At 43.8% G+C, this 23,387-nt stretch overlaps 1 protein-coding gene across 1 annotated transcript in view; it reads left to right on the top strand.

The window, feature by feature from the left end:
• The first annotated feature begins 1,205 nt into the window (after positions 1-1,205).
• LOC103765753 (peroxidasin) overlaps positions 1,206-23,387 on the top strand; it is a 42,374-nt gene continuing 20,192 nt past the window's right edge. The window contains exons 1-6 of the mRNA XM_008932709.3: positions 1,206-1,712; positions 10,921-10,992; positions 18,596-18,667; positions 18,927-18,998; positions 21,199-21,270; positions 22,774-22,845. Of these exons, the coding sequence (XP_008930957.2) occupies positions 1,549-1,712; positions 10,921-10,992; positions 18,596-18,667; positions 18,927-18,998; positions 21,199-21,270; positions 22,774-22,845 (524 nt within the window). The 5' untranslated portion in view covers positions 1,206-1,548. The remainder of the gene's footprint in view (positions 1,713-10,920; positions 10,993-18,595; positions 18,668-18,926; positions 18,999-21,198; positions 21,271-22,773; positions 22,846-23,387) is intronic.

The raw sequence follows: 23,387 nt of genomic DNA, 5'->3' as shown, positions 1-23,387 counted from the left end.
CTCAGCTGCCAGTTGTTGGATAAAGGCTAAAGCTGATATTTTGACCTTTTACGACCCGTTTTTGGAAGGTTGGGTTGGGTGGCCGCTAGAGGACACTCTGCCCAAAATCATGAGTCGGGTCCACAGGGGGAGCAGATGAGTTCAGCAAACTTGCTTAGATTTCCAAGTGATGTCCAGGCAAACAAATAGCAGATTGCCTGAGGACTAGAGGCAGAAAACCTGCAGTATAATGCTCTTTTATAGCTGGAAAAAAACCAGTGATTTTACCTTCTATGACATGAAATTTTAGGTGAAAGCCCAAACCCAAGCACTCCCCAAATGATCAAGTGACAGAGAATCTGAAGGGAGAAGAGAACCAGGAAGGTATAAATGTCACTTTTGTTAAGTACTCCTCTGTCACATTAATTATTTTTTAGATTACAGTCTAAAGCAGATGTGCAGGTTCATGGGAAACCTTCATTTGATTGTCCAGGTAATGTGGATGTGTTTGTACTTCCTCAAGTGCCTTTATATCCTAATGTGTGTTAGTGCCTCCCTCATGCTAAACCCACACATTTAGGACCTTGTGTAGTAATAACTGCAAACCTAAAGACAAGCTGGTTTCAGTCTAAGCTTCTTTACAAAGGTGATTAATTCAAATGGGAACAAATCCTGCCTTTTGTGTCTCAATTTTATCATTCACTGGGAGAAACAAAGAGAGGACTTATTTTCCTACAGTTCAAACTCGGTTGATTTCAGTGTTTCTTTCCCTTTTCACCCCTCAGTTGCCTTTAATGTCTCCAAAATCCTGACATTTTTCCAAATGGCATCCTTATAGAAAGAAATTGTATTTGGCAAAAGGTCTTTGAAATGAATCAGCTTTTACTCTGTGTAAGAAACTTTAGAGATTGCAGGATGGGGATTTGTCTTTATTTGCAGGTTATTTATCTCTGTGAGATAAATATCTCCCTTTTAAAATCACTTATCTGTAGCATTCCATGCTCCCATCAAGGGCTGGAAACGTATTTTTGCTGGATGTTGTAACTCCATGTAATAAGAGACAGCCTCTATCCTAAAAGTCTTAGTGCCCAACACATTTGACAGGCTGTTGGATAAGACACTCTCCTTAGTTTTCAGAGTGTGCTAAGGCAAAAAATTTGACATAAAAACCTTGACCCTGGATCTTTTGCATCCCAGCTCAGCCCTGGAAGCACGGGATCATTTTTTGGTCGTTGTCCATGAAGGTGCATTCTGCTGTCATACAAATGCCCCAGGAGGAGGGTGAGGAGTTAACTTGCTGTTCGAAAGAAGCAGCAAGGCGAGAATAAATCAAAATTAAGAGTTTATATTTCAGCGCCACAATTAAAGAGGGGTGGGGACAGTCTGATCTTCAGTGATGTACATAATGGCAGAGGGGGTGGGCGGTTGGACTGTCAAACTGCCTTAATTTAATTGCAAACACATGCTGATGAGTCCCCTCCTCCTGGACCTCAGGGCTGGGAAACTTTTTTTTTTTTTTGTCAGCTCCCTGCAGTTCAGAATTGAGGCAAATGCACTCCAGCAAACACCATGCTCATCAAACCTTCAGCTCTTGGAGGCTTTTTGTGTTTTCTCCTCTTGCCTGGTTTCTCCTGCTCCTGCCCCAGTCGCTGCCTGTGCTTCAGGACCACGGTGCGATGCATGCATCTGATGTTGGAAACCATCCCCGAGATCCCGCCCCAGACAAACATTCTGTGAGTAACCACTTCATTTTACTGCCTTTCTCTACCTACTTGGTCTTTAGAAAGAAGGGAAAAAAAAAAGAGTCAAGGCCAAAGGCATACTTTTATCTTCCTTTTTTTTTTTTTTTCCTCTGCAGAATTCCCAGCCTCACAGACTGTTTCGTGCTTTTAAAACACAAAACAGAAACTGCTTCTTTTGGCATCAGTTAATTGCTGATGGGACAATCAAGGGAATTGAAAAATTTTGTAAGAATAATGCCAGGGCAAGCACTGGAAGACTGTTTTGGAGAATCAAAAGTCACAAATATTAAACTGAGCTTATAGAAATGTATGCAGTTTACATTTTAGAAAGCTTTGGGTGTAGAGGAGAGAGGAAATAAAGCAGTTCAGGCTTTTGTCTCTACCCTTTCCTGGTACATACAACACCATTTCATTCCTAAATTTTTAAGTACTGGTTTTCCAGTTTCTATCTCAACTAAGCAAACCAAACTTAAGGGTTATTTGAAAAGTAATGCTTGTGATAACTCACAGATTCCTTGAGAAATAAAGTACCTGTGAGTGAGGGAGCTGCTGGCTGAGTCCATTCAAACAGGAAAGGTTTGGGTAGGAAAAGGATGGGTAGTGCTTGGAGACTCCTAAATAGCTCTTACTGAGAGAGGCAGAAGAGCACTTCCCTGTGATTCTAAACTAATCCTGAACCTAAAGGTGGGTTTGAGATGTAGTGGCATGTGACAAAGTGCTTCCCTTTGTGCTGTTCTTATCTGATCTCTTGGCTTGGAAGACCCTTTTTGCAAATAGTTGGAAAGACTTGTCAAAAATTAATCTTTGCACTCATCCTACTTAAACTGCTAGCATTTGTAAAACTTCTTCAACTCAAGCTGCTTTTAACAAACTAAATTTTATCTCAGCTGCCACATCCATACCAGCATTTCTCCCACAGCCATCTCACTAATGCTGCTGATGCATCTTCTCTGCTTGCAGCCTGAGGAACATGATGTGGGCAGGATGCTGGCATTGAATTGCTGCCATCCAGACCTGCTTTCATGGATGGAGACCACAGAGGTTCTAGCATTAGTGACCCACAGGATGAGGTCTACACTTGCTACAGCTGCCAAAGCTTTCTCTCTCCCTGGGCTGTTGATGGAGTGGTTATTTACAGTGTGACACTGCTCAGTACTGTGCAGACCGGTGTAGGGATTATCTGCACTTGCAGCAACTCGCAGTGTCTGGCTCTTCCAATTGTCACCAAACTTTTTCTCCCTCTTATTCCCCTGCATCTTGAAATATCAAAATATTTCAAATAGCCTGACATTGTTTGATTTTAGCAAAGTAACTGGTTCCTCCTTGGTTAAACGTGGATTTTTATTGAGGGGAAAAATTTGTTTCATTGGCTGAACTGAGATATTTCTGAGCTCATTAAAGCTTAATTTCTGTTCTGTGTTTGAAATGTGGTCACATTTGCTCCCTCTGGCAGCAGCACACTTCATTCTCTGTGCTGCAGGGAGCAAAACCCTGACCCTGGCCCATGCTTGGCCTTGCAGCTTTAGTAAAATTCCAGATAGTATCTTGCTGTGATGGAGGTTGCATTGAATTGCCTGTAAAACTGAATCTAGAAAGGTGACCAGGTTTTCCAGTGCAGTCACCCTAACTCCCTCTCTTCTGCTCTAACTGGTTTGCATGTGCACTGCTTGTAAATGGTCCATGTTTTCCCTGCTTAACCATTTGGAAAACAGGTTTATTTAGTTTAACAGAAGAGCAAGAACTTTGATTGGGAAACTGGGTTTTAAAACATTAACTAAATGGTACAGGTGTGAGACGTAAAAGTAGTAATATTCCAAAATGAGGTGACTGTAGACCAGTTTTTTTTAAGGCAATTTATCTGGTTTATTCTCTTTTACTACTGTCTGCATAATTTTAAGCAAACCCCACACTGGTAAGCAGAGATCCCCAAAGATATAAGGACACATGAGCCTGGTGAGTGCTCTCTGTTGGCAGATCATGTGCCTTTGTGTGGTGTGTGGCAAGTAAAAAATCCTGACTTCCTGGCTATCTTGAAGATCTAATGTATGTAAATGCATTTCCCAGCCAGCGTCCCGTTGTATTATTATAAATAACATTTGAATAATTAAACTTTTTTGAATTGTGCAAGATCAAAGAATGCTTCTTAACCAAGCCCTGACTACTCCAACTTTTTGGTATGTTAATCTTTCTCCTGGGAGGACTGTTGTGTCAGACTGAACGTTCAGAATTATAGCAAGAATAGTCTTGATCATGGAGTTATTCTGAGTAGAAAATGTGGGATATTTTCCACACTTACCCTTCGGTATGAGTAGGACTGAGTCTGTGACTGCAGCTCCAAACACGATCCCAGGCTCCAGCTCGGTTCCCTCGCAGAACAGCTGCAGTTTCCAGATGGAGTTTGCTTTGAAGTTGGGAGTTTGGGACTTTCTGACCTCCGTGACTCCGTGCCATCCTCTCTCTAACAATCCTGGAAGAGTGGGGAAGTCTCCCAGCTGGCACATGCTGTCCTTCACCAACCCCGTTGGCAGATGGCCCCCTCGGGGCTGGAGCCAGCTGGCGGAACTCGGAGCCGCCCATGGCCTTCTCCGAGTGATGCTGGGATTGGCATGGAACCAGTTCCAGGATTGATGAGCTGTTACTGGCTCCTCTTTGGTCGCCGTTTCCCTCCTCCCTTCCCAATCCCAGCTGGGTACAGCTGAGGATCCAGCCCAATGTCTGGTTTTAGCAGCAGACCATTTATCGTTGGTAATGAAGTCTGTTGGTTTTATCCTGAGCAGAGGATAGAATGGCAGGAATGATAGGATGGCAGGAATGACTACACGTGTACAGATAAGCTATAAAAATTCGTGGTGTAGAACTGCAAACGTATTTTGGCTGTTTTCTGTTCAATTGGAACATGATTATCCAGATGTGATCCGCTGGTTATTGCTGGGATCCAGGCAGTTCTTTTAACCAGCAGCCCAAGGAGGGGAGCAGCTGTGGAACATACACTCCAAAAATTTGAATAGATCCTTAACCTTCCATCATTTATTCTACAGTGTGACATTTAAGACAATAAGCTTTGAAACGTGCAGGCACGAGTGGAAGAAATCCACGGAAAGAAGTTCTCCTCTGGCTGGCAGCTAATGGATTGCAATCCAATTATCCATGGGTTATTCTCCTTTCTGCATTATGCAGAGCACATAATGAATGAGTCCTGCTAGAGAAACATAGCTGAGGGCACAGGCAAAGACGGGGCAGGAGCTGGGATCTGAGCACATTGCTGGCATGAACTGAAGGTGACCCAGTTGTTCACAGACCTGGCTGCTAATTGGGCAGTGTAAGCATGGCCAGCTTACAAGTTTTGTTTCCCTTCACATCATTGTGCTTATTGTTTGGTGGCTGCTCAGTTCCTCTCTTCCTCCCGCAGGAGGAAGGCTGGAGTAGGACAGGGTGTATCTCTCTCAGGCTATTAATGAGCATAGTTTTGAGAGGGAGTTTTATACATTTGTTGGGGAAAGGTTTACTGAGCAAATGAGTTCTTGGAAATGCTGCTCCCATTGTGGTCTCTGTCGTGTGTTTTGGGTTGAAGAATGGATTACTCATTTCCTCAGTGTGTGATGGTCTTATATGCAGCCATTAAACACACACCCACACATTCTGCATGTGCCAGGTGGGATCTCTTGCTGGCTTCTTTCACTGCAGAATTTAATCCTTATTAAACCTTTTAGAGGTGACCGAAATTTTCTTTATCTTCTATTTATAGAAGTACCTTCATCGGAAGGAAAATGGGGAGAGAAGGCACTTAAAACATATTTTCCTTCTAGAAACATTCCAGCATCTTTTGATGAAAGCATCCTAACTCTTGTGATTGTAGCTATCTTAAGTGTTTGGAATCCTGCCTTCACTGAACTTCCCAGTGCTTCAGCATCAGGTTCCCACTTCAGTTATTTGTATTTTCATTGCCCTCACCACATCCTTCTCTCCATAGGTATATCAGGATTCTATCATCTGCTTTTTAAGGAAGAGCTGTGTGTGTATTCTGGATAAAAACTTAAATGGTCATGCTCTTTAAAAAGCAAAAGACCGACAACTATCCTGCATATTAAAGAGTTTCTTTTACTTCCTGTGGATCAGGGTCAGAACACACTTCAGAAGGAGGGAAGTTTGTCTTCATCTGATATGGGAAATATCTTGACTGGGTGGTGCAAAGGAAATAGGCATTAGGTTAAGAGAGTCCTGCTCCTGGGTGCCAGGAATGCCCAAGAATAGATTCAGCTGGTTTGAGTAGGATCAGACCCTGAACTCCATACCCACTGCTAATAAATAATAGCTCAAATTATCTAAGATTGATGACCTCAATGATTTTATATGTAATCTTCCTTCTTGAATATGTGTCCAGGACCAAAACTATGCATTGGAGATGTTCTTTGCTCCTGTCCTGCTGGCAGGAGCTAAAGTGATGCCACGTGTCAGTTGAAATGATTCCACAAGGGATGAGGCACCAGCAGATGCCTCCTGCCCTGGCACTGCCTTCCAGGCCAGGCTCTGAAGCATAGCATTCCCATCAGCTTACATGCACAGAAAATGTGGGATCAAACCAGCTTGATGGACTGGCTGCTGGATTGTGACGCAGAGGGAGCCCTTTTGAAAATCTGACTCCTGTTTATGGGAACTGAAATCTTAAAAAGCTGCATTCAGGAATGCCTGTGGTAATTTCTTAATTAAAATCTAGTGTTGCCATCCCCTAAAACTTCAAAATGTGAGTGGTGTGGCAGTGTAACAGGGAACCACAGCCCTGCATCTGCTCGCTCTCTACTGTTTCGACCATGATCCTGTCGTCTCGTTTACTTGTATTTCCATGCTGAACATATTTTCCTTCCTCTTCACTCTTTGAACAGACAAATCTTAATGTCTTAAGCTGGTACACCCCAAAATAGCCAGGACTTGGAAAGCCCCCAACCCTGAGCCTCCCTGCAGTCTCCTCATCTGCCTTGCAGAGATGGCAGTGCTCAGCTGTCCATGTAGGGACTGGGAGATGAAGGCTGTCATTTATTAAAGCCATTTGGGGACTCGTGTGGGAGAGGGGCATTCCTGAGTTTGGGAGCTGATGACAGTGAGTCTGGAAGACTTCATTTCCATCTGAGCAAGGCAGTTTTCCCTTCTTGCCAGGACTGGAGTATTTTGGCAGGATGGGGGAACCTGCAGAGCTGACTCTGATGTTCTGCAGATAAGCAAGAGAAACGAGCATTTTTCTGGTAAATGTTCTGGTTCTTCTTATATATGGAAACTTGACTTATAGGATATTTTTAGGATGTGTTTAGGATGTCTTTCACACCATGCCTTCCTCAGGAAACACTGGAAGAAACCTCAACATCTTACCTCTGTAAAACCACCTTTACTCTCTGTGTCATTGTTGGTAATGATTGTGTGGCTGCCACTTACCAAACAGTTCTGGGTGAAATGCTCCAGAACTGTCAGCATTACTGCTGTGCACAAAAGATGCTTCCATGAAACCAACCCAGTAATTTCCATGGAACTGCAGTAAAATGCCTTTTGTAGCTAATTATCTGCTTAGTTAACATTGTAATACATGAGTCTGTGAAAGCCTCAATAGATTAAACAGAAGTGAAAGTTTCTTGTAAAAGCCATTGATTATTTTATATGCTAATCACTGATAATTATTTCACACAGTGCTTGCAGGGATGATTGTTCTCATAGCAGCTGAGATCCTCAGACAGATTGGAGTGTCTTTCTGTCAAGACCCATTTCCCAATCCATTTGCAAGTTCTGGCCTTCTGTGTAGCCTCTATAATGGGATTGAGTTCCCAAATTCAGAAAAGGCGAGTTATTTCTGTAGCAGATCCCAGACTATCCATGTGTTCCAGCTCACTTTCCTGTGGGAGCTGTGGTGCTTTGGCACAAGGGTTTGGTGAGATTTTCTGCTGACCCAGTCAAGCTGGTGTTGTCCAGAGGGATCAGTATTGGGTGACCCAGGACAGCTGCTGTCCCAGGCCTCCAGTGAGCACTCTGTGTGTGTGAAGGTAGAAGAGAATCTGGGATATCTTTTAGCATCAGATATTCCCTTTGTTCCTTGTGGGAAGGTATCTTGTAATCCCAGACTGCTGGCCTTGAAAACATGGGAGAGAGTTAAATCACAAGGAATTTAACTTTTCTCCCCATTTTGCAAATTCCCAGGTAGAAAGGAGCAGGCAGGAGTGAGGGAGCCCAGCTGCTGGTGCACAGGGCAGCTGGAAGCAGCTGGGCATGGGAGAAGCTGTGTGGTGGGTCCCTGTGAAAAGCACACTTGTTCGTGAAAAGAAATGTAAATTTCCAGAATAAGTGCCCTGGGAATAGAGAGAAACAAGTGTTTCTGTGTAAGAGGAGGCAAACTCTGTAGGGAATGTTCTCAATCAAATACAGGCAAGCCAGGAAATTCCCAGTGCAGCCCTCCATGACATTCATTGCCAGCGGTGCTTTAGGCTAAGGCAAGGTCTGGAGAGAAAACACTGTGGATGAGCCAAAGTGTTGGGGCTTTTAGATGGTAAAGAGGAAGATTTAGGTTCCTCTGCATCTCCAAGGACTTTCTTGGCTGCTCAAGGACATCCACATCAGTGGTTTATTTTTTCCTGTGTTTTCAGAGGTGTTCTCTCTTACCTGTCGTTCTGGCTTTTGCTTTTTGTTTCCGCTGTGGGAGCTGAGTGCCTCAGTGTGAGGGAGGGCTGGGAAGGATTGCAGTTGTCTTTGGTCATTAAAATAGTTGTAGGGTTTTTTCCCCCGGCTGCAGCCCGTGACCCAAAGTGGTATTTTACACTTCACTGCCTCCTCCCTGCTGCCTTCCATGAGCATCAACAGCTCCAGCCCTGACCCCTGTATATTCCTTCCATGGATTTGTAATGTTCCCTATTACCTGTAGCCAGCTGCCTGGACTAATTACACAACCCTTTACAACCCCCCAGGGCAGGCAGAGTTGGTATCTGTGCATTGCAGTGTATAAATCAAGTTTGTATTTCTTCACCTTTTTTCATGGTCTAGTCTTTCCTCATTTCCTTTTAGTGAGGCCATGGAGAACAGGCAGCACATTGTGCTATCACTGTTGCCAATGTTTAATTGTATTTGCCTTTATGGTGTCAGTCATTCCCTTGAAAACTCTGTAAAGATACCTTCAAATTCACATCATCAGGGAAGAAGGATGTGGAACTCCTTCCAAGAAGAAGGGCAAGAAACATGCATTTGAAGCAATGCAAATAAAGCCAAACACACCTGAAAATGTCAAAGGTGAAGTTAAAAACTACAGTTCCAAAGGATGATCCTTTGGGACTGCAGTTTGCAGTGGACAAATAGAGCTGGTGAATTACAATTAGAAACCTTCTTTTGAAATACTGTGAAGCTCTGTTTCTTTCTGCACTCTAACTCTTCTGTGTGCAATATTTACCACTAAGAGAGGGGAAAGATTTCTTACTGTATCAGTCTTCTGATTCCTTTGGTCAAAGTGGAAAAGTTAAAGGAAAAACACCACAGAAAAGACAATGTCCAGTTGCCTGTGTTCTGTTGCATTCACTAATAACAAAGGGGTAACAAGGCAGAGATTTAATATTTCAGTGTAATGCGAGTAAAATTGCCATGCATTTTCTGCTAAAAAGTAAGAACATTCTTACACACTTTTTGGCGTAAAAGAACTAGTTTTGCAAACTATTAAGTTTGCAAATTAAGAAACATTACATCATGGGACTATATTATTAAGAAATATTACATCATGGGACTATATTATTAAGAAACATTACATCATGGGACTATGGTTTTAAACTGAAAGAAGTCAGGTTTAGATTAGGTGTTAGGAAGAAATTCTTCCCTGTGAGAGTGGTGAGGCCCTGGCACAGGTTACCCAGAGAAGCTGTGGCTGCCCCATCCCTGGAAGTGTTCAAGGCCAAGTTGGACAGGGCTTGGAGCAACCTGGGATAGTGGAAGGTGTCCCTGCCCATGGCAGAGGGTTGGAACTGAATGATCTTTAAGGTCCCTTCCAACCTAAACCAGTCTGTGATTCTATGATCTTAGAATAAAATCAGCTTTACTTATTGTGTAGCCTCATCCCAAGTACTTGCTCAAAGCTGGTTCAGCCCCCCCAGATACTCCCTGTCACTTTGGGCTCACCTGCAAGGACTGCACCTCTTTCTAATCTGAATTTTATAAAGGCCACAATTCTTGTTGATGCCTGTCTAAAAATAAGTGTTGGACTTGTAGCTATTTGTAGAATTATTATTTTAAACTCTGCTTCCATGTGTAAGTTATCACCGGAATGACGGGCAACTCGTGTATTTTTCCTCTTAAAGCAAATGCCCTTAAAAGGCTGCCTTAAACTGAAAAATAGCTGGGTGTTCTCTAAATGGGATAGATCAAGCAGTGTAGGATTAAAAAATCAACCTCATTGTTTTGCTTTGGACAGAAACTTGCAGCAAACCCCATTTGTCAGCCTTCTGTGATTTGTTATAATACACTGGACCGTGCAAGGTGCCAAATCAATGCACAGTCCCTATAGAAGTGTTTCTACTTGGTTAACCAGGTTAAACCACTTAGCTCTTATTTTATTATCTCATTAGCAATCCAAACCCCATGTTTTAGGGTTCCAAGTTGATGTAGTTCTGTGGGCAGCCCTTGGAAATTGCCAGAATCCCCTGGGGTCCAGTAATTCTAATTGAAGTTGGCACAAATCTGAAATGCAGGCAGCGATAAGCTGTTGTGAGTCTTGGAGCATCGTAGAGCAAAATGGGAAATGCTTATTATATGAGGTTATTTGAGCAGATTTAACCATTTTAGGGCAAAGATAGTTTTGCTAGGGAGCTAAAATATGGGTCCACGTGATGATGAGTGTTCCTCTACAAATTAGTATGAGATGCAAGTGTAATTGCACTTGAACTTGGGGTGTTTTGCTGCAGACCTTTTCTGCTGCTCATGGAAATGATCACCTGAGTCCTTTCAGTGTTCAGTTTTCTGTGAAATTAGACTATAGAATTTTATCAATATAGGCTTGTCCCAGCTCACTGTAGACAAGAGCAGACCCCAACCATTTTTGCCACTCCTTCTCCACTCTGTTCCCTGGTCTTTGTCTCTATTTTTCCTGTTGATGTAGGCCTGGTGTGATAGACCCTCCCAACAGCCCTCCTCCCTTCCTCGTGGGGATGATGCTTATTGCTAATGGCCTGTTTATGTCTTCTGCTTTTAGAGATTTACGCTTCAACCACATCAAGGAGATACAACCTGGAGCCTTCAGAAGACTGAAGAACCTCAACACACTGTAAGTTCCACTCTGAGGATGTCCATTTATTACTTGTGTTGGTACTGTCACCTGTAGCAATTTAAAGGTGCCCTTGGGCTTTTAGTTATTTCAATCAAATTGTGCATATCCAGCTAAAGCTTTAAAATTCTCTCTGTCCTACTCTGGATCATATTTCTTAGATTTTTTAATTAAATGTACCATTTAATAACCTTCATTTTTCACAATTAACCTCTCTTTTAATTAAAAATCTGATGCATTCCAGTACTGACTGAGGATGTTTGGGCAGGTATGGCCTTAGAGTAGCCCACAGAAGAAGCTCTGGGCTGGAAGCAAAATAGTGAAGGGATTTATTAAAAGCTTCCTCTTTCCTGTGGCCTGTTTGAATGCAGGAACCATATGAGTTGCTCTATGTAAGTTTGAGTGAAGTGAGAAAGCATCTTTTAAATGCCACCTTGTCCCTATGCCTTGCCCTGGAATAGATGCCTACACCTGCCCTACTCCAGGAAAGAATGGGAGTAGAAAGCAGTTCCTGCAGTCTTTCATCCCTTGCTCATATTGATGTACTACTGTACTAAAGAGCTTTTCACTCTTCTCAAAGGAAATCATGGGAGCCTTTGCTTGTTCTTGCTGCTGCAGGTTTTGAAGGCAGATCTGAGTAAATCTGCACCCTGTAGCCAAGAAGCTGAAAACACAGCAGCTCCCAAATCAGAACCAGAAGCTGTGTCAGCACAGCACTGTGCTGGATGTAACTGGGCTGTTGAGACTCAGATCCAATTATCTGAGCTGTAACACAGTGCTAACAGCCATAGGATTTCCAGGTCCAAGCTGGAATTCCTCAGTGAGGCAAACCAGCTTGTTTGGGAACCTGTACTGTGTGACAGACATTTGTACATCCGTGGTCCCAAATGGTAAGAGAAAGTCCAAGTTGTTTTTTTTCTGTCATACCTTGAGTGATCTGAAATCCCTGATCCTGTGGCGGTACCAGAGCTGAAGGAAGGAAGACCTGGGCAAAAAGGCATTCAGTTGTTAAGTAGTTAATTGTAAGTAGTTTAGGAAGAGTGGTAATACAACAGGACTTTATCATAGAGACCTGTTCAATAGTTATCTTTTAAAAGTCAAAATTTGCTAAAGATTGTTCCACTCTGTGTGTGGGACTGATTGGCCAAGCCATGACTGCAGGATGCTTCAAAGTACCCTGATTGTGGCCCAGGCCCCTGCTCATAGAACAGGTGGTCCACTAGTAGGCTGGTCAAAAACTTTATTACCAGTGATGCTGTTCATTCAGAGCACCAGAACAGCCCATATTAGTCTCTCAAACAGCACCACGTGGTACTTAATTGCCAAAAATAATAGAGGGAAAGGATGCTTTGGGTGGATTTCTGTCATTTGAGATGGGGTCAGATAGGGTGATGAATGAGACTAAAATATGTAGAGAGAAAGTAGAGTCTGAGTCCATAGGGTTTCACCTTATCACAAAGCTCTCCTGAGGTCTCTTGATCTCCAGCCCTGCTTTTCCACCCCTGAAGCTCTCCTGAGTCGAGGAAACAAGTGGTTCCAGATGATGTCATCCCTGTGTGATCCAGGCAGATGTTTGGCAGGCAGCTTGCAGGACCACCAGGCGAGTTTCAGCTGAACCCTGGGGAAAATAAGGATGCTGGCAGGGCTTCACTTGGAGAGATGCTCCACCCAACCTGCTGAGCTTTGTAAGAGATCCCAGTTCCTGCCCTGCCTTGGGCTGGGCACGTCTCTGGCACGTGCAAGACTTCTGCTTCTGTCTTTCTGACTCCTGACACTCAGCATAAAGCCAGATATAGATACACAGCCTGATGGAGGAGGAAAGACCTGTCTCTCTGTTTATGCTCCATGAATTTGTCCAGTTCTTTTTCCTTTCTACATCCACACTCTCCTGGACAGGGACCTCAAGGACAGCAAGTCCATGAACAGGTACTAAAGGCAGTTATGTACCCCCTAACATCCCTGATCTCATGATTTCAGATGCCAGAACAATGTGTTTTCACAGATGGTGGGCAGACACTCCTGCTTTTCCTAAATACTGTCCTATGACCATCATCAGAGCTGGAATACTGGCCTAGGTGAAACACTGCTCTGACAAAATACTGCATTTTTATATTTGAATTCCAAAAATCAACTGGATGTGTAATGGAAACATTTCCATTTAGATAGTATTTCCTATGCTTAGTTGTATTTCCTGGTCTGGCCAGCACACTGGAAAAATCAGTTATTCTCACACTCGTAGCATTTAACTCCCAGGATGAGGAGCTCGATAACTGAATGAGAGAACGTCAGACCTCGCACCCCTGAAGCAAATTTCTCTCCAGGAACTTTGGTTTGGCCAATTCCCACATCAAAACTGATGAGACTGGAAGAATCTGCTGATGCTGCTTAGATGGCAAACTTTCGCCTGAGGACTTAGACAGGTCTTCAAGTGATAAAGAGAATAAATCATTTAAAATCCCTGAGAGACTTCCTGGGAAAGTTTGTCCAGAAAATTCAAAGTGGGGTCTTTGGAGGATAGAGTAGTTCAGGTTCTGCGTGCAGAGCTCTGAGCTTGCATCTTTCTGCCATGGGACTTAAATGTTCCATAAGCAAATAAATGTGTTTTGAAGAGCCTTTTCTTACAAAGGCAGAGGAAGGGCAGCAGATTCTGGTGAAGCTTCTGTTCCGCATCTCCGTTTGGGCAGGATGGCTGTACTATATCCAACTCTGACAGTTTGTAAACCACCCTGATAAGGAAGCCTTTGTAGCCTGCATTGGATGCAGGGAGGTGAGCTGGGAGCCTGTGTGGATGTCCAGTGGGGCTGTTCAACAGTTCAAACCTTCCTCTGGCTCCTCTCTGCTTTTCCCTGGCGTGGGAGATTTGATAAATCACAGAGCACTACTTTAACATTAAAAACAGAAACCCTCTTTGTGGAAGAGATACAGTCACTGTGTGTTTCTGGCTGGGGACTCCTGGTACAGCACCACAGGTTATCCTAAATCCTGCACCACTGGGAGATTCCTTGTTGGCTCTCTGCAATGTTGTGTGCACTGGAGAAGTCCTCTTGGGCTAAATGTCTTAGGGAGTTGTAGGATTTCCTCATCCCTTCCTATTGCCTCTGCTCAGTTCCTGTGCAGATGTTGGTGAGGATCTCCTTGTGTATTTTTAAACTCTTAACATGTCCCCTTGGTAAAAGGAAAAAAAAAAGGTAGAAGGGAGAAAGAGGCAAAAAAACCTCTTGTATGCCATCCACAAAATACCACAGCTCCTGGTCAGCTGTTTTGCTGGAGTTTGCCAGCACTCTCTGCATCACTGAAGCCAACATTAGCTCAGAGCAGGTGCTGGGCTGTGGAAGAAAGAGAGCAAACACGCTACGAGCTCATGGTGAGGCACAGCCTCTCATTGCTTTCCAGTTTTTGCTCCTTTAGGTCATCTTTGGGTGGGGATGGAGATGACACTCCTGTGTGGCTGGTCCCACAGGAGTCAGAACTCTGCCATGTTGACCCAGTTGGTCCATCTCTGTATTTTCAAACCAAGACCATCACAGCCAAATGGTTGCTGCTACTTGGGTCTCTCCAGCATCATCTTTAGATACATCCAACCCAGCGACCAAAGCAGTAATTCTTAACTTCCCCAGCATGTATTTTGTTCTGCCTGAGGCACAAGCACCCAGGAGAACAGGGACCTTGTGGAGACCACGCTGTGTGTGCCTCTGCCTGGCCCTTTGTCCTGTCAGTGCCATTGCTCACATCACATTTCTCTTGCTGCTTGGGTGAGAGCAAAGGGCATTTCTGGTGAGCCCTGCAGCTCTGCTCTAGATGCCTGTGAAGAGTCTCAGGATGAACAACAGCAGTAACATGGAGTCTCTGTGTTTTACCCTCTAGTAGCTCTTGAGAGAACGTGCTCCTGACAGCAAGGAGGGGATGTCAGAGTCTGCTTGGATCTCAGAATAAAAGTTCCTTCCTCAAATATGGGAAATGGCTATTCCAGATCATTCTGTCAACAAGGGAGAATGCACAGTTGAACATAAAACTCACTTTTTCTCCCGCTTTAAATGCACTACATGGTGATTTCTGTTAATGGTGTGAGGAAAAAAAATAGCTGTTATGTCACAATGACTGTAGCATGTGTTTTGTCACACAAAAAGAGGAAAGAGTACATGGTTTGAGTCTGAATTCTGTACTGTCACATCATTTAATACATTCTTCAAAAAACAGAAAACTACTCATTTAATGCAAGTTAAGCCTGTGCTTGGCAACCTGGAGAGAGGGTGGGGAAGAAGGAAGAGGCAGTCAGGACATAAAACCTAAAGGAAGCTGAATGTAAAATATTCTTTCTGGTGATCTGGGCCAGATCTCATGGTCCTTGTATATCTCAAACATCCCAGAAGATTTTTTCAGGAATAAAACCTGTGTGATTAAGTACACCTACTTATTTGGAGCCCAATTCACCATCTGGCACGAAGGGAAATGCCACATCATTTTGCTAGGAAATGTGCTTCTGATACTTTTAATTTAGCCTGTTTTGCTACAGGGTGTTCTTAAAATAATGATAATGATCTTTCCAGCCTCTGTCTGCCAGAGCATTTATTCCCAGCAGATCTGGTTAGCAGTAGATCTTAGCTTCCAATCCTCTAAGGTTTGCAGGAATTTGGGCATTTTTGCTGTGGATTGCAGCTGGGATCCATAGCCAGGTCATGCCAGGATTTTGCACATTTCTCTGCCTGGATGAATTGCACAGGAGTCAAGGAGCAGGCAGCTGTGCAGAAGCCATCCAAAGTCTTTCTAGGAGCCAGATGTGCTGTGTTGTCTATGGATTTCTCTGAAAGCAGCATTTTGGAATATGTGGACTGTGATGGACTTCATCAATTATCTCACTTTCTAATGTTTTCCAGGACTTATCCTTCCATTACAATGGGGAATCCTGACACAGGAAGCAGAGATGGCTTCTTCCATGCTCTTTTTATTCTTTAATCAGGCAATGAACAAATTTCTAAGTATCAGACGATGAGATAAGAGGCCTGTGGACTGCTTGCCATCTGAACTTCCAGAATTCATCTTATTTGGCTGCATCGCTGATTACACTCTCTTGCACTGTACAAAGCAGCCAAGACAACAAAACAGACTAGGTTAATGCCTTTAAATAGCCCCGAAATGCAGTCAGACAGCATGTTGCAATTTGAAATCCTGGTGGACATCAGTTCTGGCCTGAACTCCTTGCACAAAAGATAATGGTCAGAAAAGGAGTCCAGACCACGGTGGTGTGTGGGGCTGCTCAGGCTGTTGGTGTGACCTGATCCAAGACCTGGTCACTGTGTCCTGTCCCTTGTGAGGGGAGTGGCCGATGCCGGTTGCGTGGCAGGATCCAGGTGCTCACATCCATGGGAATGACATTGGTGCTGGCACTCACCTGTCAGCCCATCATGCCCTCAGAAGTGGGGCCAAGGATTAGATAACAGAGAACAAGCTGCCTTTGTCCTGCTCTGGCCAAAGATGAAAGTGTGCTGATAGAGGCGGGGAAGGAAGCCGGCGCGGCTGGGCCCTGTGTTGTCTTTGTGCCGTGGGTAAATAGACAAAAGCCCTCTGCTGCACTGCTCTCAGGCAGTTATTTCCAGTCCTTGGGTGTTCAGTCACCAAACAGACCTTTGGGTTGGTGTTCAGAGACTGTATTTCCACTCAGCAGAACTGGCTGTCAAAGCAGGATCGTGTGTTCCAAGGACTTGACATCACTTTTGCTTCCTTATGAGGGAAATAGGGCTGTTTGACCTCAGCCGTGTGTATTGAGCCATTGCTCCCACCTGTGCAGGAACTCTCCAGCAACCTTCTGCCTTAACCTCTTCAGGCTGCTTGTCCCCAACCCGGTGATGTGCAGTTTGGGAGTGGCACCCACATCCACAGCATCTGGGCAGCTGATCAAGGGAGGGCAGTCAAATCAAGAATAATGAGGTTTTTCTCAAACCCTTATTATCTGACTTCCAAAGTTCTGTGCACTTGAGTTTATCACGTGCTTTTTGGGCCCTTAATGTAATTCTCCACCTGAGAACAAGCTGGTAGAAAGCTGGTGTGACTCAGGTGCCTGGTGGGAACTTGTGAACCTGCCATCACACATGTGTATTTCTGTCATCTTTTATCTTTTCTGTCATCCCTGAGGTGTTTGATTTTATCTTCATCTTCTTTTCCCACATGCTTTCCACCATTTCTCCCCATCTCTTTGTCTTTTCTCTCCATCATTTACCTGCACAAACTGGTTTTCCCAGGTGGAGACCTTGGCTAGTAATGACAGAGGCTGGCTGCTCTATTTTCTCTGGAAAAGTGGGACAAAAGATTAGGCTTTACTGCTGGAAAAGTGCTGAACTGTCTTCTCAACTGCTGCCTGGTGGCAGGTCATTCCTGAGGAGCAGAATTATCACAAAAATCAGCTTGTAAAATAGAAAATGCACATTTAGTGCACATATTAAATTTGACCCAGCGTTGTGAGGTCTGGCTGCTTGCAGAGGGAATTGCACTTTTTCCTACAATGGTAGAAAAAGAAATCTTTGCAGCACACAGTCACATCTCTTCATCCACAACTCCATTTAGGAATTTTAAAAATTAGTGTAGCTGATAAAATCCTTGCTCTGGGCTATTCAGCTCTAAACTCCACCAGCTCTGAGCTTCACCAGATCTGCAATCAGTGGGATACCGCAGCGACAGACCCACAGGAGTGCGGTTGGGCAGCCACGATGAATAGCTAAATTCATATATTAAAGAGCTATTTATAAGTGATTTATTGTCTTTGCTCGGTGTTGGGCTTGGCAGTGGCTGCAGAAGAGGTTTTTGTAGCGTTCAGCTGTGTGGTTACCACTGCTGCACAGCGTGGTTCTTACAGGGCTGAGCTGTTTCTGGTCCTTGGCACCGGCCATCATTTGCATGCACAGTCATGGCAACTGCACATACAAGTCAGAGATTGCTTTCCAGTGTGATGTGGTCCATAGGTTTTTTATTAAAATCTGGCACAAGGCTCCCTAGATCGAAAGAGGCTGTCTGTGAGTAGCCTCAGGAGTCAGAACTGAATTTATTTCTTTCTCATTTGCAGATATTGGTTTACCAAGTGATTAGAACAAAACTGTTACCATTTTACAGCTCCTATAACTCCACTGTGAGCTGGTGTTTTAAAATGTATTTGTACTCTCAAAAACTGTCTCTGCACTCCCCTGCTCCCAGGTTGAACACAACCAGGCACCTCAAAAAATCAATGTGGTTGTACAAGAGTGGCAGCAATGATTTAATATCCCCCTCCCTTCTGCCTCCTTCTGCCTGTCTCCCTTCCCCTCATCCCTTTCCTGGCCAAAATTGTAACTCGGGGCTGAAAACCACTGTGGCAAGAAGTGGTTTGAACAAAAAGCCTGTGGCAAAAGACTTTGAACACTGTACATATTGGAAGCACTTGGCACCTCTGGGTAAGAAACCTTCTCATTGATTTGGCTGGTGTGAATACACAAACTTTGATCTGCTAACCCTTTAAATCTTAAATTCTCTGACAAGCAAGCTCAGGAATTTTCAGTGGGCATCCGAGAACAGAAAAGCCACAAATCTCACATGTGCTCGATTCACCACTTGTATTTTTCTCTCTTGATTTGAACAGGCTGCTGAACAATAATCAGATAAAACAAATCGTGAGAAGATCCTTTGAAGATCTGGAGAACCTGAAATACCTGTGAGTTGGTAGCTCAGTATTTTCTTAACCACTTTAAAATTTACCAACCCGCTTGTAATGTTTGCCAGCCAAGGACATGTTTTTTTGTGTTTGGAGCTCCTGGATGTTAATGTCAGTGTCAGAGCTATGAAACGTTGCCCTTGAATCCAACCAACAAGCTCTGCTTCGACTTGAGGTTCATTATTGTTTCCTTTGTATTTTTAGAACACAGCTTCTGATGAGTTGGCCTAATGCTTTTTCCTTTCTCTCCTTTTGAAAGCTACCTTTATAAAAACGAAATTCAGAGCATCCAGCAACATGCCTTCCACGGGCTCCATTCCCTGGAACAGCTGTAAGTACAGATGAGCCTTGCTTGCTGTGTTTCCAGATGTGGAGAGTACCAGGCACTTTAGCAAGGGGTAGGATGAAGCTTCTGTTTGATCAGCCAGATTTGCCAGACTACACTGGGTTAATTTGAAAACAGTTGGTCCCAGCACTGAATTTGGTTAGTAAATACTGAGGTCTCTTCCTGTAAAGCATCTGGAAATTGCAATGGGGGAAAATGATAGATCCAAACAAAAGAAGTGATGGGGCAGCCACAGCTTCTGTTGGCAACCTGTGCCAGGGCCTCAACACCCTCACAGGGAAGAATTTCTTCCTTATTATTTATTCTTCCTAAATATTTTAATTATAGGAATTATTTGCCTCACTGAAGAAGAAAAACTAAAGGTGAAATCATTCTGATTTGTGCATTGTCCCCAACAGCAATGTTTATAGGGCTGGAATATAAGTAAAGATTTTGCTGTAAAAGGGATAGGATCCAGCTTGTTCTCCATGCTGACAGCAGAAGTGGAAATGGGAAGTGTCAGGCAAGCCTAACAATAGGTGTGTGTGTGTGTAAAATATGGTTTTTCATCGGCCAGCTGAGCAAGGATGCCTGGGAGAAAATATAGGAAGCCAAAACTGGCTCTAAGCTGAGCTTAGAGAGCCGGTGCTGGCAGCAGGGGTATTTCAACAATGAGCATTCCAGACTTGATGTCACGAATAAAAGAAAAAAAAACAAAACCAACAAACAACCCGCTGAAAGTCCCATCTGCTTTCAATCTCGGGCGGGCATAGTTCCAGAAGAATTAGCTTTGCTCAAATCCTACCCCCATTTTCCTGTCACCCCCAAGCCAGCTTTTCAAGAAAAAGTACAGCTCGATTGATGGGCAGTATCAGATGGTTTCCTCAAGGTCCAAAGCAATTTCAGCAGACATCTGAGCCTGATTAGAGCACACACATCTCTTCCCCACTGTGACCCTCCAGTGCAGAATCTGAGTCACCGTCTCCCAGTTTGCGCTCTGATACTGGACCATTTATCATGAATCCTTCCATTACAAATCAAACAGCCATGTGGAGGCTTAGGCAATTATTTCTCAATGCAATCAGCTACAATAGCAGAATGAGTATTTGTAGATCTGTGATTAATCTGTGTCTGCTGTGAAATTTATGCCTGTGTAAAATAAGAGGGAAGAGTTTAGGCAACTTTGGAACCATAAGAGATGCATCTAAAGGTCAGGAACATGTCAGTTGTGGTGGTGAATGTCACAGCTCATGAGAACAGGCAGTGCCAGGTATTGTGAGTTGCTCTGCAGACCCCAGGTTTGCTTTGCTGATGACAAGGGGTGACCTGGAACACAAGGTCTCCCAGGCCTCTGGAATAGCAGGTCACACTTTAGGTTTTAGTGGAACTAAAACCATAAACTTGTATCAGCAAGAGCTGGGCTGTTCTGCTGATGTGCTATTTAGATCTAAGTGTTCCAGGTGACTGCACCATCTCTGTTTCTGGGGGCTGTGCCTTCTCTCCACAGAACACAACAGCCCCACACCAGCCATTCAGAGATGTTTCTGCTCCTGCTGGGTGGGTACATGTGCTGGGAGCCCTTTTTAGAACCACACACAAATGCAAGTTGGAAAAGGCCTTTGGATATCTCCAGTCCCACCTTCAGCAGGGACCAATTTCAAAGTTTTATCAGGCTGTTCAGTGCCTTTTTCTACAAATTAATCCTCAGCAAACTCATTTTCCACTCAGAAGTGTTGCAATTCCCAGGCTGGCAACAAATGCCTCGTAGTAAGGCCATTTCTTCCTTCCTGACAATCCAAGGATATGTTGAGAAATACAGGGAAAATTACTGTACAGTACCTAGATGGGAGCAGCTGCTGCTGGGTCTCCATGAGCAGTAGTTTCCTCCTGACCCTGAACAGTGCAACAGGCAGTTCACAGTGATGGTGGTCTTGGTCTTCTGAGAAAAACAAATTGGCAAATCCATCCTTCTTTTTTTCTGTCTCTGTTTTAGTTTATTAAGAGAAAGAGTAAATAATTGACAGGATAGGGAAAAGCCACGTTGGCCACTGTGTTTGATCTGGAAAGCAGAGACACTAAAGTGGATTCTGGCTTCTCAACATCTGCCCTGAGACAGTGTGGTGACCAGCTGGGGGGGCATTGGTGGATTGATCTGGGAAGATCTTCTGTCTTTTAAATTGCAATCTGTGTGATTTCTGTATGACAGGTACTTGCATTTCAACAACCTGGAAAGTCTGGAGCTGGAGACTTTTAGTGACCTGCCTAAACTTGAAAGGCTGTAAGTAAAGATGGGACATTTCTTGGGGGTAAGGGGGTGAGGAGAAGGGAGAAAACTCCTTCTTTTTGTGTGACAGTTTTGGTAGCATGAAGTGAGATCTTCAAAATACAAAAAGAAACTTCTTTAAAGAAGGAGATTTTACATACTTGCCAAGTAGATGGGTGACTGAGGATGCGAAGGGAATTTCCCTTTTTATGTTATGTTCAGGTTTCCATCTAAACAGGGGTAAATCTGCAGAAAGCCCTAGAACTGGCCAAGCCAAGTGAAATTTTACTCTGACCATAAGGTCAGCAACATTAGTCACTGTTGGGCAGAGTGTGCAAAAAAAAAAAGGGGATGGAAAAGGGATAAAGTCAGAAAAAAAATCTAACAAGAAAAACATGTATCCTTCTTGAAAGCAGTAGGGAAATGGAGTCCTGTGTCTCCTGCTCCCCAGGATTGCTTCTAGTAGTAATGTAGCCACTAGGACAACAGACCATGTGGTGTTCCTGCTCCATGGAGAAACCAGCAGACCCTTCTGTGCTGTGTGGAAATGTGCATTATATCCATGTGTGCCAGGGAAATAAAATCGTGGGATCCCACACCCTTAGGAAAATTCAGACCTGGATCAGTGCATGGCTGATCTCAGTCACTGTATTTGATCCAACAAAAATGCTGGATTTAAATTTTAAAGGAAGGTTTGTCAGCCTGGTTTTGTCAGCAACCAGGCTGAACTCGGGTGCACACGTGTGTGTGCAGACATTTGCACTCAAGCTGTGCTGCTTTTGTGTTCTCTCCTGTTCTACCATCTCCAAAATTTGCTTCGTGTCTTTTATGAATGGTCTCTTATTAGTTTTAGATGTAACCAACATAACTAAATTTCCCCAACATTATGGGAATGGGAAGTTAATTATCCCGTCTTGTTCCCCACTGATGCATTTTCATGCAATCAGAGTTTTTCCTTAAGAACTGGGGAGTGCTGTCTGTGGGCTAAGACTCTAAAAATGAAAATTTTGCTCAGTTTTGTTCAGAGATAAGCCCAGCTTGGGCGGCTGTTCTCTGAATTAGATTTACTCATGAGTTTGGGTTAATAACAACACTGAGTCTAAGGCATGAGTTGTCTAACTTCTCCTGGAACCATCCTCCAGTGGCTGCCCTTGTAAAGTTGTCATGTCATCTGCAGGGGGGAAAGAAAAGGTCCCCCTGGAGCTGACCCAGGCACAGAACACAGAGGGTGCGTCTGGTCTGGGATTTCGTGCCCTTTCTCCTCCCTTTGCAGAGAAACTTTAAGGTTCCAGTTAAACCTGTTACATCACATCTTGACTCACCATTTCCAGCCCACACCCACTCTCCTCTTTGGCATATTGCATCGTACCCACAGACGGGTGAAATTCCTGCAGCTCATGGAAACAAACACGGAATGTAAAAACTGAGCTGCGGTTAAACCGAGTTCTGACCTGGGATGTTGTCACCCCCGTGGTGCAAATACTGGATAATGTTTTGGCTTGGCTTCTCCCATTTCAGATTCTTGCACAACAACAAGATTTCCAAGATTCATCCAGGGACATTCTCTCAACTGGAATCCCTCAAACGGCTGTAAGTAAAAAACATTGCCTGCGAAGAGCACTTGTTTATCTTCGATCAGATGGCCAGGACCTGAGGAAGAATGTGCCTGGTTGGCAAAGCTTTCAGTTGTTGCACTTCTAAGGCCACCGCTAAGTTTATGAAACAGTTTTGGTTGGACCTGAAGGCTTATTTAACCAGTTAGAAGTTTCTTTATTCTAGTGGCTAATTATAATCAGCTTACAGCTTAATAATGCCACAGGAATGAGCGTTCCTGGAAAGTCTTCACAACGGTTTGACCCCGTAAAACATCCTTGAAAAATAAGGAAAGTGCAGGTCACGGATATGACCTCGATCATGTCTGTAGATCAGTATCTAACCTGGAAGGAAAAATCATAGTCATAAAAGAAAAGGCTTGTTTTCTAGATTGAAAATAGTCAGAGTGGTGCCAAGGTGCATGATTCTCCTTCCATGCAGGAATTCCCCAGTGTGTTATTCCCACATAACCTGGCTGTCTCTTAAGCTTACTTCTTTCTTGCTTAAACCCCCAGAGCTTTGCTTTGGTTTTATGATCT

Source organism: Manacus vitellinus, unplaced genomic scaffold, assembly GCF_001715985.3.
Source record: "Manacus vitellinus isolate BGI_N305 unplaced genomic scaffold, ASM171598v3 scaffold_26_pilon, whole genome shotgun sequence".
Classification (NCBI taxonomy): domain Eukaryota; kingdom Metazoa; phylum Chordata; class Aves; order Passeriformes; family Pipridae; genus Manacus; species Manacus vitellinus.
This window is presented reverse-complemented; position numbering and strand designations above follow the sequence as displayed.